The sequence below is a fragment of the Myxine glutinosa genome, chromosome 9 (assembly GCF_964187855.1).
Source record: "Myxine glutinosa chromosome 9, kmMyxGlut1.1, whole genome shotgun sequence".
Taxonomy (NCBI): Eukaryota; Metazoa; Chordata; class Myxini; order Myxiniformes; family Myxinidae; genus Myxine; species Myxine glutinosa.
In genome coordinates this window covers 13,668,299-13,683,069 of record NC_136269.1, presented here as the reverse complement: position 1 = coordinate 13,683,069, position 14,771 = coordinate 13,668,299, and the positions used below count along the sequence as shown (strand labels likewise).

Genomic DNA, 14,771 nt, shown 5'->3' with positions numbered 1-14,771 from the left:
TATATATATATATGTGTGTGTGTAACAAACATTTTACGTTTGTTATAGTGTTATTAATATATGGCGTGAAATGATTCTATGATGGTAAATGATCACGTGACGGTAAATGGTTGAACAGGGTCGAGATGTCCAAGTGTCCAAGGACGGGCCAAAAGGCCATGAGCGTCCTACTTCCTGACCATGGCGATATTTATACCTTTTGGCACTATTGGCGCGTACAGATCTCGGCGAACTCCGATAACAACGGACACAAAGTGAGATTGTTCAAAGTACACAATGGAGTCTCACAATTATGTAAAGAACAAGCCGTTGGAGCTTGGTGCACGTCGTCCTATCAAGTACACACGTCAAATGGAGAGGCGTGGAAAAGTACAGGGTGGGAGCCGGAAGGATATATCCAATTTTGGAAAAGCCATCGGGATTCCATGTACGTCATTGAAACACACCCAGCGGATAAACCCCAAATATGGGCATCGGCGGAAGTCGATGTCGGAACACGCGGCTTTTGCCGATCGCGTACATTTTCGAATCGACAATAGAACCATTTCGGACGTCGTTCCGTGTATTGTCGGCCTGTCCATCTTTATGTGCAATTTGCATTTTTATTAAGAACAATCTGCGGTTGGAAGTAGATGATAAAAGCTTTTCCAATTCATGTCGATCCGCGTCGACTCCCCTCGGGTGTTTCCAACGCTGGCGAATGACGTCGGCGTGACGCAGGTTATAGGCCCCGCCCCCGCGACGACGTATTTATATGAACGCCGGTAATAGCGGGACCGTTTCTCAATCTCAAGGCAGTGATCAGTCCGTGTGTGAGTCTGCACGTCCTAGAGCTCGTGCGTGGGTCAGTCAGTCAGTCAGTCAGTCTGTCTGCACGTCCTGCAGTCCGTGCGTGAGTGAGTGTCTGCACGTCCTGCAATCCGTGCGTGAGTGAGTGTCTGCACGTCCTGCTTGCACGATGTTCCGTGATGGTTCTGGCGAACAGGACACGCTGTCCTGCTGCAGTGCTTCCTCTTCTGAATACATGAGTTTGTCTTCCGTGGATTCGCACCTGTTCTCCGCAAGTCCTGTGAACAACTTCAGCAACCTTTCTACGGTGAGCTTTTACATCAGGTGTAAGGCAAAGAATGTAAAATAATGACGTTTCATTCGCTCATGTCCGACTTATGTGGTTGTTCAAATATTTTGGAGACAGTGTGGACAATAGGGGCAACGTGAGCAAAAGGGATAATGGGGCCAATGTGGTCAATGTGGATAATGTGAATAATGTGGACAATAGGGACAATGTGGACAATGTGGTCAATGTGGATAATAGGGACAATGTGGACAGTAGGGACAACGTGAGCGAAACGGATAATGGGGACAATGGAGACAATGTGGCCAATGTGGCCAATGTGGACAATATGGCCAAAGTGGACAATATGGCCAAAGTGGACAATATGGCCAAAGTGGACAATATGGCCAAAGTGGACAATATGGCCAAAGTGGACAATATGGCCAAAGTGGACAATATGGCCAAAGTGGACAATATGGCCAAAGTGGACAATATGGCCAAAGTGGACAATATGGCCAAAGTGGACAATATGGCCAAAGTGGACAATATGGCCAAAGTGGACAATATGGCCAAAGTGGACAATATGGCCAAAGTGGACAATATGGCCAAAGTGGACAATATGGCCAAAGTGGACAATATGGCCAAAGTGGACAATATGGCCAAAGTGGACAATATGGACAATGTGGCCAAAGTGGACAATGTGGCCAAAGTGGCCAAAGCGGACAATGTGGCCAAAGCGGACAATGTGGACAATGTGACCAATGGGGACAACGTGGACAATGTGGACAACATGGCCAATGTGGACAACGTGGACAATGTGGACAACGTGGACAATGTGGACAATGTGGCCAATGGGGACAATATGGACAATGTGGACAATGTGCACATTGTCCACATTGTCCACGTGGACAATGTGGACAATGTGGCCAATGTGGTCAATGGGGACAACGTGGACAATGTGGGCAATAGCGATAATTTGGACACCGTGGACAATAGGGACAACGTGAGCAAAAGGGAACAATAGGGACAATGTGAACAACAAGGGTAAATGTGGATATTGAGGACAATGTGGACATTGAGGACAATATCGCAGGTGTAACATGTAACGGTCACCATAGGATAGATACGAGTCCTGGTAACGGACCTAATTTGTAACTTGTGCTCTGTTGCTGATTGATTAGTCCTATTTGTTTGTCATGGATTGTAAATGATCACGTGTTGTTCGGACAGCGATTGGTTGACGTCACGACGATGCAACACTGAGGTTAACAAAGCGTGGTTATCGAGCTTCTCTCGAGGTAACATGGCAATGATGGTGTCCCATGCTGGATGTGTCTTCAGGGTTACTGTCCCGGGGCCTCCACATTCGTGCCGACGGTGACGGAGATCAGCCACAGCCCGGAGCTGCAATGGTTGGAGCGGGCGAGCAGCGTGACCGGTCTCGCCGAGCAGTCAAGGCCCTACGATGCCGCGTATTCCGCACCACGAGGTGCAGGACGACGAAGGAGGCGAGATGAGCAGGTACGCGGCCATTACATCCAGGTCTCTAAATGCTTGCACACCTTTACACATATGAGTCTTTTGGTGGATCTGACCTCGATTGGTGTCCCCCCCCCCCTGACTAACAGCTGAGTCCAGAGGAGGATGCAAGACGTCACATTCGTCGAGAGCGGAATAAACAAGCGGCGGCGCGGTGCAGGACGAGACGACGAGAGCTCACAGATTCGCTCGAGTCGGTAAGGACACCGTTTTCAGAACGAGAGGTTCCAGCCGGTTACATCGAGTTGCATCCCAAGGTAAACTTGTTGCTTATCGACAGTTTTCCAAGTTCTTCTCTCTGCCTCCAGGAGACCTCCAAGCTTGCGGAGGAGCAGGACAGACTTCGAGGACACATCATGGCTCTGCAGAAAGAGAAAGAGCAATTCGAGCTCCTGCTTTCGTCTCACGAGTTTTCGTGCTCCTTGCCTCCTGAGCCGGACCAAAACGTACCTGCGGAGACCCTGCTCCCTCAGGCCGGACCCGTGAGCTTCTCGTCCGAAGGGTCGACGCGGCCGCTGATGAAGCGTCGTCCGCCCCTTCAAATCAAACTGGAACCCGTGAGCCCCCAAACGGAGCTCGTGGACAACGAGCCGATGTCGGACGTGGATTTCGTACCAGGCAAGACGAGCGTGCAGGAGTGGCCCGAGGACCTGCACACACCCGTCATAGTGAGCAGCACGCCCAGGAGCATGCCCTCCATGGGGAGCTCGCTCATCTTCACCTATCCCAACATGGGTTCCTTCACTGACCCCTTGTACGATCCTTGTACGAGCTGTAGCACCGCCCTACGCCGGGTCGCCAATGGCAGCTGTAGTGACATGGTTGAGGAAGCTCTGCTGTCCCCGACGTTGCTCTCACTATGATTGTGGCCCTTTCCCTCTCCATGGGATTCAGAGACTCCATGTACGTTGCTCTCACTATGATTGTGGCCCTTTCCCTCTCCATGGGATTCAGAGACTCCATGTACGTTGCTCTCACTATGATTGTGGCCCTTTCCCTCTCCATGGGATTCAGAGACTCCATGTACGTTGCTCTCACTATGATTGTGGCCCTTTCCCTCTCCATGGGATTCAGAGACTCCATGCATGCACTCGTATTGCTAAAAACCACATAAAGCTTCCACAGTGGTGAACCTAATCGTGGTACTCTTGATGTCTACCTGTGAGGTACAATACCATGTTTATCGAACCGATAATACTTATTATATTAATTATTGTGTACTTTGTGTTATCGTGTTTGGTGATGATTTGTGGTGAACAGTAATGTTTGAATGTGAAAATGAATAGTATTTATTTTATTTTATCTTTTTATTTTTCCACCATTGTGATATGCAATAAATTATTGAAAAAAAATTTGTTTTTCTCTGTGTAGTGAATATAACAAGATGTGGTGAGGAGGGGAGGGATGTAGTCGAGTAGAGATAATCATGTAGTTGAGCGGAGTGGGTGAACGGAGAGGAGAGCAAGGGGTTCGTGAGAAGTTGGTGATAGGATTGAGAGAAGTGAGGAGGAGTTGGTGAGAGAAGTGGATGAGTTGGTGAGAGAAGTGGAGGAGTTGGTGAGAGAAGTGGAGGAGTTGGTGAGAGAAGTGGAGGAGTTGGTGAGAGAAGTGGAGGAGTTGGTGAGAGAAGTGGAGGAGTTGGTGAGAGAAGTGGAGGAGTTGGTGAGAGAAGTGGAGGAGTTGGTGAGAGAAGTGGATGAGTTGGTGAGAAGTGGAGGAGTTGGTGAGAGAAGTGGATGAGTTGGTGAGAGAAGTGGACGAGTTGGTGATAGGATTGAGGAGGAGTTTGTGAGAAGTGGAGGAGTTGGTGAGAGAAGTGAGGAGGAGTTGGTGAGAGAAGTGGATGAGTTGGTGAGAGAAGTGGAGGAGTTGGTGAGAGAAGTGGAGGAGTTGGTGAGAGAAGTGGAGGAGTTGGTGAGAGAAGTGGATGAGTTGGTGAGAAGTGGAGGAGTTGGTGAGAGAAGTGGAGGAGTTGGTGAGAGAAGTGGATGAGTTGGTGAGAGAAGTGGATGAGTTGGTGAGAGAAGTGGATGAGTTGTTGAGAGAAGTGGATGAGTTGGTGATAGGATTGAGGAGGAGTTTGTGAGAAGTGGAGGAGTTGGTGAGAGAAGTGGATGAGTTGGTGAGAGAAGTGGATGAGTTGGTGATAGGATTGAGGAGGAGTTTGTGAGAAGTGGAGTTAGTGAGTGATGTTTGGAGGAGTTGGTGATAGGATTGAGGATTAGTTGGTGAGAGACGTGGATGAGTTGGTGAGAGAAGTGGATGAGTTGGTGAGAGAAGTGGATGAGTTGGTGAGGGAAGTGGATGAGTTGGTGAGGGAAGTGGATGAGTTGGTGAGGGAAGTGGATGAGTTGGTGATAGGATTGAGGAGGAGTTAGTGAGTGATGTTTGGAGGAGTTGGTGATAGGATTGAGGATTAGTTGGTGAGAGAAGTGAGGAGTTGGTGAGAGAAGTGAGGAGTTGGTGAGAGAAGTGAGGAGTTCGTGATAGGATTGAGGAGTTAGTGAGAGAAGTGAGGAGGAGTTGGTGATAGGAGTGAAGAGGAGTTGGTGATAGGAGTGAAGAGGAGTTGGTGATAGGAGTGAAGAGTGACATGTTATGTGAAATAAATTATGTAGATTACATCATTTCTGGAGGATCTGATGAATTGCCAGTAGCCATTTTGTAAAACTACGTGCAGCATCTAACTGAAGATGTCCAAATGTTGCACACGTCTATGCCCGTGGATTTCATGCAGATATCCCACTAGTATTTGGTATGTTACTGGTGCAAGGGATGCAAGGTACTTTATCGCAGGACATGTGTAACAACATATCAAATGAGCATCCTACGCAATGACTACTCAGCTCATGGACCCAATTCTTCTCACTTTGGGAAGGGCGAGGGAAGGGATCAAGGATTTTTTTTTTAGCAGTCTTTCACGAACTGGCTGGCGAGGGCTGTCATTTTAATTAAGGTGGTATAAATTTGTAATTCGTTGAACTCACCTTCCTTTTGTGAAAGTAATTTTGAACATTCAACTAATGCCAGCAGATGGGACACCTGGATCAACATCCTGGAGGATGGTGGACCGTCCTGGTCACGTGGTGAATCGAACGCACAAAACCCTACTGTGAGACCAACCAGGCCTGCAATGGATATTACCAAGAATGCAATGGAGCACACGCTTTAAAAATGGAAGACAAGATTTAATAAATAAAACCGCAATCAGTGAAAACGTCTCCATGGAGCATCAAAGCTTAACGGAATAACATCTTAAATTAACCGAAATGTGCAAATCCATCTCCTACCAAACCACTCGAAGATTCGTGAAAAATCTACCCTGACCACACACACCATGTGAAAAATCTACCCTGACCACACACACCATGTGAAAAATCTACCCTGACCACACACACACACACAATGTGCAAAACAAAAAGTTAGTTCAGGCAGGAACAGCCAGAGTTAAAGTCCAGCACGGAGCAATCTTCCAGGAAAGACAAAGCCATCCTGATGTCGGTTTGTCGCTAGGAATACCAAAACAGGTGAATCAGTTCACAGGTACTCACAAACTAGTCTAATACTATCAAAAAGTCCACTCGTTGCTCAGGTTCAAATATAATTCATCACAGCAGCATTCACAGTAAATAAATAAATAAATCTCATCCATAGAAACGCATTCAGAGGGAGAGCAATGTGTGGAAGGAAAGCGCGGGAGATAATATGGATGGAGAAAGCATCACATCTGCGGAGAAGTCATTGGCACCGCTGAAGGGCCGCAGCATGGACCCCACCAACGGCTCGCAAGGAGAATCGAGAGAGCTCAGGCTCGGGAAGGTGAACACCGACGAACCGCCGAGAGCAGGAATATTCGGCGTGCTGGTCACCATTAGGGGAGTATGCAAATCCTCAAACCAATCATGCCCGATCTTGTCCAGGCAGGTATTGTGGTGGTGATCTGGCTCGTGCGCTATGGATCCTTCTGAGAGATGGAAGTGATCTGGCTCGTGCGCCATGGACCCTTTTGGGAGATGGAAGTGATCTGGCTCGTGCCCCATGGACCCTTTTGGGAGATGTCGGTGATCGGGCTCGTGCGCCATGGACCCTTCTGAGAGATGGAAGTGATCTGGCTCGTGCGCCATGGACCCTTCTGAGAGATGGAAGTGATCTGGCTCGTGCGCCATGGACCCTTCTGAGAGATGGAAGTGATCTGGCTCGTGCGCCATGGACCCTTCTGAGAGATGGAAGTGATCTGGCTCGTGCGCCATGGACCCTTTTGGGAGATGTCGGTGATCGGGGTCGTGCGCCATGGACCCTTTTGGGAGATGTCGGTGATGGGGCTCGTGTGCCATGGACCCTTCTGGGAGATTTGGCTCGATCTTGATCTGTAATGGGAATGAGCAGCAAGTCATCGCAGCTTGAGCAGAAAGCGACACCTCTCGCAGACAGGTGGGCTGTGGGGTCTGCACCGCCGAGCTTGACGTCATCGAGGGCACATTTTGGTCGTGCTCCGGTGGGAAGCAGCAAGATCGCTTGTGGGATGCAAGGAGAAATTCCAATTCCTCCTTCTCCTTCTGCAGCTCCATTATGTCCACACACAGGTTGTCCTGTTCTTTGGCGAGCTTCGTCGTCTCCTGGAGACAGGGAATGGGTCACGGTTAGTCGCTTTTGCATCGACATGAATGAATAAATGAATGAATAAATGAATTATCAAATTAATTAAACACAAGGAGTCATCGTACTTACAGCTTCAAGGTGTTCGGTCAGGTCACGTCGGTTGTTGCGGATCTTTGCAGCTGCAAGTCTGTTCCGCTCTCGGCGAATCCGACGCCGATCCGAATCCTCCGAACCAACCTGAAGGTGAAACGTTACCGTCAACAACCTGGAAACGTTACCGTCAACAACCTGAACACGGATGTTCATTCACTACGAGCGTCACAAAAGAGTTAACAAAAGCGAAGAGCGTTTCATAAAAATCAACTCCAAAACAACACGGGACACGTGACGTCACGTACCTGTTCGTCTTTGCCCCTGCGTGCCCCTGCGTGCCGGCACGCAGGTTCTTTGTACGGATGGGAGGGTCTCACGTCGGCGGCGGAGGAGAGCTCCCCCGCGCATGGAATCCCCAGCATCCTCTTTGGGTCAACGTGATGCTGCGGACACGACGCACAGAAGGCATCACGACATGCTCCGGAACATCGTCCATGGAGTTAACGCTCAATCGACGACCGTGTGTCGGATAACAGCGGCAAGGTAATCTTACCTGTCTATCTGCAGACAAGTTGGTGCCCCCGAAGGACGAATCGAAGTCCAGAGAGACAAAAGACTTGTAGTCCGTAAAATAATCAGCGAACATCTTTCACAATGGCTCCAAGCGATTATACTTAAAAAAAATATCTACTATATGTATTAAAATGATAAATTAGAGTTCGTGCACAGAAAACGACTCCAGATCCAGAACGAGCTCCGAGCATTCGCTTATATAAGGCAGAGCCAGCAATGCTTCCGCCGGGGCGTGACGTCACGGACCGTACCATTAATCTCAAGGGGGTAAGGTCAGTAATCCGACATTTGGAAAGTCTCTTTAAAGGGATCATCCGTTCACACAGAACAGTAACTGGTAAAAGTAATTGTATTTTAACAACTATAGTATATATTGTAGAAAAATATTTTATGATATTCAAGGTTAATGTAACCTAGCGCTATTAATTGTTAAAGATCCCCTCCCCCGGTCCGATTGGCTCTTGCAGGGGAAGCCTAGTGACGCACTTACAAAATGACCATGTTTGGTATGTTGCCGGTTTCGTTGCCAAAACACAGTGACGGAAGGATTCCCCCGGGTGCCTCTGGCGAGGATTCCGCCCGAACCTGTTCGCACGCGACATTTGCCAAGAGAAGTAAACACAACGGCGAATCTGGAGCTTTGTAAACAAACACCACGACTGAGCAAAGCAAAGAAATCTCACTTTGATCTGCTGTGTGCGCGATGCTGAAAAGTGTTCCCATGGACCCAGGAAAATGATACAAACAGGAGTTTTTCATTCACAATTGTCAAGTTATTGATAATAGTACGGTGTTATCGGATATATCCTTCTTTCCCTTCATATGGATCTCTCATCACGATGCAAACAATTCACCGACGTATTGACGTCACCATCACCCACCCTTGGGCCTTCTAACTCTGACCTAAAAGTAATTAACTCTGACGGTGCAAGCCCTTTTTTGAGTCGCAATTCTGATTGGTCCTTGGATATTTTGAATCCCAGATTCTAATGATATTTTAGCGGATGAAACGTCAACTGACACCGGATTTGTTGTTGCTTGTTTATTAACACTGCGGTCGGTACATTAGCAGAGTAGATCAAGTCACTTTTTGGGTTCGATAGAAATAAATACACAAGGTTACCAAGTTACAAACACTCAAGATAAGTTACACAAGGTAACAAAGTTACACACAACCAAAAAAGTTACACACAACCAAAAAAGTTACACAATGTTACCAAGTTACACACGACCAAGAAAGTTACACACAACCAAAAAGGTTACACAAGGTTACCAAGTTACAAACAATCATGAAAAGTTACACAAGGTTACCAAGATACACACAACCAAGAAAAGTTACACACAACCAAGAAAAGTTACACACAACCAAAAAGTTACACAAGCTTACCAAGTTACAAACACTCAAGATAAGTTACACAAGGTAACAAAGTTACACACAACCAAAAAAAGTTGCACACAACCAAAAAAGTTACACACAACCAAAAAAAGTTACACAAGGTTACCAAGTTACACACGACCAAGAAAGTTACACACAACCAAAAAGGTTACACAAGGTTACCAAGTTACAAACAATCATGAAATGTTACACAAGGTAACAAAGTTACACACAACCAAGAAAAGTTACACACAACCAAAAAGTTACACAATGTTACCAAGTTACACACGACCAAGAAAAGTTACACACAACCAAGAAAAGTTACACAAGGTTACCAAGTTACACACAACCAAATAAGTTACAAAAGGTTACCAAGTTACAATCATGAAAAGTTACACAAGGTAACAAAGTTACACACAACCAAGAAAAGTTACACACAACCAAAAAGTTACACAAGGTTACCAAGTTACACACGACCAAGAAAGTTACATACAACCAAAAAGGTTACATAAGGTTACCAAGTTACAAACAATCAAGAAAAGTTACACCAGGTTACCAAGTTACAAATACTCAAGAAAAGTTACACAAGGTAACAAGGTTACACACAACCAAAAAGTTACACAAGGTTACCAAGTTACACACGACCAAGAAAGGTACACACAACCAAAAAGGTTACACAAGGTTACCAAGTTACAAACAATCATGAAAAGTTACACAAGGTAAAAAAGTTACACACAACCAGGAAAAGTTACAGACAACCAAAAAGTTACACAAGGTTACCAAGTTACACACGACCAAGAAAGTTACACACAACCAAAAAGGTTACACAAGGTTACCAAGTTACAAACACTCAAGATAGGTTACACAAGGTAACAAAGTTACACACAACCAAAAAAGTTACGCACAACCAAAAAAGTTACACACAACCAAAAAAGTTACACAAGGTTACCAAGTTACACACGACCAAGAAAGTTACACACAACCAAAAATGTTACACAAGGTTACCAAGTTACAAACAATCATGAAAAGTTACACAAGGTAACAAAGTTACACACAACCAAGAAAAGTTACACACAACCAAAAAGGTTACACAATGTTACCAAGTTACACACGACCAAGAAAAGTTACACACAACCAAGAAAAGTTACACAAGGTTACCAAGTTACACACAACCAAATAAGTTACAAAAGGTTACCAAGTTACAATCATGAAAAGTTACACAAGGTAACAAAGTTACACACAACCAAAAAGTTACACAAGGTTACCAAGTTACACACGACCAAGAAAGGTACACACAACCAAAAAGGTTACACAAGGTTACCAAGTTACAAACAATCATGAAAAGTTACACAAGGGAAAAAAGTTACACACAACCAGGAAAAGTTACAGACAACCAAAAAGTTACACAAGGTTACCAAGTTACACACGACCAAGAAAGTTACATACAACCAAAAAGGTTACATAAGGTTACCAAGTTACAAACAATCAAGAAAAGTTACACAAGGTTACCAAGTTACACACGACCAATAAAGTTACCCACAACCAAAAAGGTTACACGAGGTTACCAAGTTACAAACAATTATGAAAAGTTACACACAACCAAGAAAAGTTACACAAGGTTACCAAGTTACACACAACCAAATAAGTTACAAAAGGTTACCAAATTACAATCAAGAAAAGTTACACAAGGTTACCAAGTTACACACAACCAAATAAGTTACAAAAGGTAACCAAATTACAATCAAGAAAAGTTTCACAAGGTTACCAAGTTACAAACAATCATGAAAAGTTACACAAGGTAATAAAGTTACACACAACCAAGAAAAGTTACACACAACCAAAAAAGTTCTCTCTTCAATCCCACTCCTCCCTCCGTCTTTAAAACGGCTGTCCACCACCATCTCTTATCTTCCCCCATCCAAAACCTTGATCTTTTCTACCCCAACTAATTTCACCCCAAATCCACTTTTTTGAAATACCAACTTCTTCCATGGAAGTCCTTGGTGTCCTTGTGTTTTATACTTCTCCCACCCCTCCCCCCCCTTCCCACACCTCCTCCCCCCAAGCCCTCTCCCTCCCACACATCTCCCGATGTCCCTGCTCTCAAATGTTGTGTTTGTGTGCTTCCCCTTCTCTCCCCATCTTGTCTACCGCTCCCTCTTTTTATATATTTTGTTTGTCTGTTTGATTTGTTTGTGAAATAAATGTTAGCTTTCACGAGCCTCGATTCTGTAGACAAAAAAAAGAAAAAAAGTTACATAAGGTTACCAAGTTACAAATAATCAGGAAAAGTTACACAAGGTTACCAAGTTACACACAACCAAGAAAAGTTACACAAGGTTACCAAGTTACACACAACCAATAAAAGTTACACAAGGTTACCAAGTTACACACAAGCAAGAAAAGTTACACACAACCAAGAAAAGTTACACAAGGTTACCAAATTACACACAACCAAATAAGTTATACAGGGTTACCAAGTTACAAACAATCAAGAAAAGTTACACATGGTTACCAAGTTACACACAACCAATAAACGTTACACAAAGTTACCAAGTTACACACAACCAAGAAAAGTTACACACAACCAAGAAAAGTTACACACAACCAAGAAAAGTTACACACAACCAAGAAAAGTTACACACAACCAAGAAGAGTTACACAACGTTACCAAGTTACAAACAATCAAGAAAAGTTACAAAAGGTTACCAAGTTACACACAACCAAGAAAAGTTACACAGGGTTATCAAGTTACACACAACCAAGAAAAGTTATACAAGATAAGTAAGCCCTTTGCCGTTTCAAACCCTACCCGGGTTCCTCCACCGCTGCAAAGGTGTATGAAGGGGAACCCAAGTAAGGTTTGAAACGGCTAAGGGCTTACTTATCTTGTGTAACTTTTACTTGGTTACTTTATGCAGCTTTCTTGCTCAAAGAGCATGGGAGGAGTTATTTCATATAATCTTGTCACCTGGGATTAATCGATCAGGTGAGAGCTGATTGGTTATTCCCTCCAATATTATAGGCGAGAGACTGAATGGGTCTTGCTATTGTACACCTCTCCTTTCCTATTCCATCTCCAGGTGCTGCATGACGTCATCGCCGGGGACGGAAGGGGGCTGGCGATGACACGCACTAAAAGGGAGTACTCAGTTTTCACTCTGGTGGTTTCTTTCTTTCTTTCTTTTTTTTCTTTCCTTCTTTGTTTCTTTCTTGTTTTTATGTTTGTCCGGACGGTTACCAAGTCACCAAGTCACCGTCATTTTACACACGGTTACCAAAGCCATACTTTGAGCGAGGAAGCTGAAATTTGAGCACAAAAGTGAGCAAGTATTTTGGCAAAAACAGTATTTTTTGTTTCTTGATTAATCATTTAATTGTACTTTGAATGTATTTATACTTGTTTATATATTCTGCTTTAGTTACACTCTGTGAAAGACAACATTGTCCACTGTATAAAACAGTGTCAGCTGCTACATTTCTAACCACAGCATCAGTCAGCCAACATAGGCTTTGGAAGCCTTTTTAGGAAAACCTCGAGCCACACCTCTTGAGGAAGGGAATCAATCCACGGACACGTTTCTGGCTCTTTATCCTCAGCACGATGTGGATTCCCCCAGGAGAAAGCTGGCATGGCATCTGCTGTGTATGTATATACAGTCACGTGAAAAAGTAAGTGCACCCCATGTAAATTTTTGACTTTTTCAACATATTTCAACATACAGCTATTTGATCTTCATTTCAACAATATTGATAGATAAAGGTGATATAATATAACAAATATCATGAAACATTTACATTTTGTAGTCCATTGTATAATTTAAATAAACATAAATGCAAATTTCGCATGTGGAAAAAGTAAGTACACCCTCGGCTCTAACAGGTGGTATTGCCCCCTTTGGCAGAAACAACCTCAAGTAGGCGTTTCTTATAACTGTCTACCAGTCTCTGACATCGACTGGGAGAAATTTTTTCCCACTCCTCCATGCAGAATTATTTCAGCTGTGCGATGTTTGAGGAGTTTCTTGCATGCACAGCTCGTTTCAAATCCACCCACAACATCTCGATGGGATTTAGATCCGGGCTTTGACTTGGCCATTCCAGAACCCTCCATTTCTTTCTTTTCAGCCATTCCTTGGTGTATTTACTGGTATGTTTAGGGTCATTGTCATGTTGCAAGGTCCACCTTCGGTTGAGCTTCGACTTTCTGACAGATGGCCTCACATTATCCTCAAGCACCCTCTGGTACAATGAAGAATTCATAGTGGATTGTATGATGGTGAGCTGCCCAGGCCCTGATGCAGCAAAGCTGCCCCAAACCATAATATTTCCACCACCATGCTTTACAGTTGGTATCAGGTTATTGTGGTCAAATGCTGTCTTTAGTTTACGCCAAACATGTCTTCTGGTACTGTGGCCAAATAGCTCTACCTTTGCCTCATCTGTCCAGAGCACATTGCTCCAGAAGTGCTGGTCTTTGCCGAGGTGTTCATTGGCAAACTTTAGTCTTGCCCTGTTATTCTTTCTGGACAGCAAAGGTTTCCTCCTGGCACACCTCCCATGTAGATCAAAGTTGTGCAGCCTCTTTCTAATGGTTGCACTTTGACATCAACAGTGGCAAGAGCTACCTGTAGGTCCCGTGATGACATTCTGGGGGTTCTTAGAGACTTGTTTCAGCATCTTGCGGTCTGCTCTCGGGCTGAACTTGCTGGGGTGGCCTGGCCTGAACAGGTTGTCAGTTGTTTGGAATCTTCTCCACTTGTAGATGATCTTCCGGACAGTCGAATGATTGATTTAAAATTGTTTGGAGATCTTTTTAAATCCCTTCCCAGACTCGTAGGCATCCATAACCTTCTTTCTGAAGGCCTCAGAGAGCTCTTTTGATCGAGGCATGGTGATGCCACACACTTCAACAACAAAGAGCAAACCAAACTAAATGTCTGAGGTTTAAATAAGACAGGTTCCTCCATGATCCTCTCTAACGGTGTTCTAATCATTTGCACCTGAGCTGGTGCACCTGATTCTAAATTTATGTATTTGGGATAAATGTCGGGGTGTACTTACTTTTTCCACATGCGAAATTTGCATTTATGTTTATTTAAATTATACAATGGACTACAAAATGTAAATGTTTCATGATATTTGTTATATTATATCACCTTTATCTATCAATGTTGTTGAAATGAAGATCAAATAGCTGTATGTTGAAATATGTTGAAAAAGTCAAAACTTTACATAGGGTGTACTTACTTTTTCACGTGACTATATATATATATATATATATATATATATATATTTATATATACATATATATATATATATATATTATATACGGTGCGTATATATATATAGTATATATATATCTATATATCTATATATATATATATATATATATATATATATATATATATATATATATATCTATATATATATATATATATACACATATATATATATATGTATATATATATATATATATATATATATATACATATATATATATATATATATATATATATATATATATATATATATATA

The 14,771-nt window shown here is 43.7% G+C and overlaps 2 protein-coding genes across 3 annotated transcripts; one reads left to right on the top strand and one right to left on the bottom strand.

Moving 5' to 3' along the window:
• The first annotated feature begins 778 nt into the window (after positions 1 to 778).
• On the top strand, positions 779 to 3,677 carry LOC137435632 (fos-related antigen 2). 2 transcript variants are annotated; one of them, XM_068129568.2, is made up of 4 exons: positions 779 to 1,096; positions 2,396 to 2,575; positions 2,683 to 2,790; positions 2,902 to 3,677. In XM_068129568.2, exons 1-4 carry the CDS (start codon positions 959 to 961, stop codon positions 3,454 to 3,456), a joined length of 981 nt encoding a protein of 326 aa, XP_067985669.1. In that variant the 5' UTR covers positions 779 to 958; the 3' UTR covers positions 3,457 to 3,677. The 2 variants fall into 2 exon arrangements, with proteins under 2 accessions (XP_067985669.1, XP_067985668.1); XM_068129567.2 differs by having other exon boundaries at positions 786 to 1,096; positions 2,683 to 3,677.
• Positions 3,678 to 5,760: 2,083 nt separating this feature from the next.
• LOC144893584 (uncharacterized) lies at positions 5,761 to 8,031 on the bottom strand. The gene is made up of 4 exons (XM_078784098.1): positions 7,839 to 8,031; positions 7,591 to 7,728; positions 7,322 to 7,429; positions 5,761 to 7,209 (listed from the first exon to the last, which is right to left on the bottom strand). Exons 1-4 carry the CDS (start codon positions 7,929 to 7,931, stop codon positions 6,256 to 6,258), a joined length of 1,293 nt encoding a protein of 430 aa, XP_078640224.1. The 5' UTR covers positions 7,932 to 8,031; the 3' UTR covers positions 5,761 to 6,255.
• Between the last annotated feature and the right edge of the window lie 6,740 nt (positions 8,032 to 14,771).

Coding starts and splice junctions, on each gene's coding strand:
- LOC144893584 (XM_078784098.1), bottom strand. CDS start 7,931: ATGTTCGCTGATTATTTTACGGACTACAAGTCTTTTGTCTCTCTGGAC. Junction 7,729..7,838: donor ACTTGTCTGCAGATAGACAG/GTAAGATTACCT, acceptor TCGTGTCCGCAG/CATCACGTTGACCCAAAGAG. Junction 7,210..7,321: donor TGACCGAACACCTTGAAGCT/GTAAGTACGATG, acceptor CCCTGTCTCCAG/GAGACGACGAAGCTCGCCAA.
- LOC137435632 (XM_068129567.2), top strand. CDS start 959: ATGTTCCGTGATGGTTCTGGCGAACAGGACACGCTGTCCTGCTGCAGT. Junction 1,097..2,395: donor ACTTCAGCAACCTTTCTACG/GTGAGCTTTTAC, acceptor ATGTGTCTTCAG/GGTTACTGTCCCGGGGCCTC. Junction 2,576..2,682: donor GAAGGAGGCGAGATGAGCAG/GTACGCGGCCAT, acceptor CCTGACTAACAG/CTGAGTCCAGAGGAGGATGC.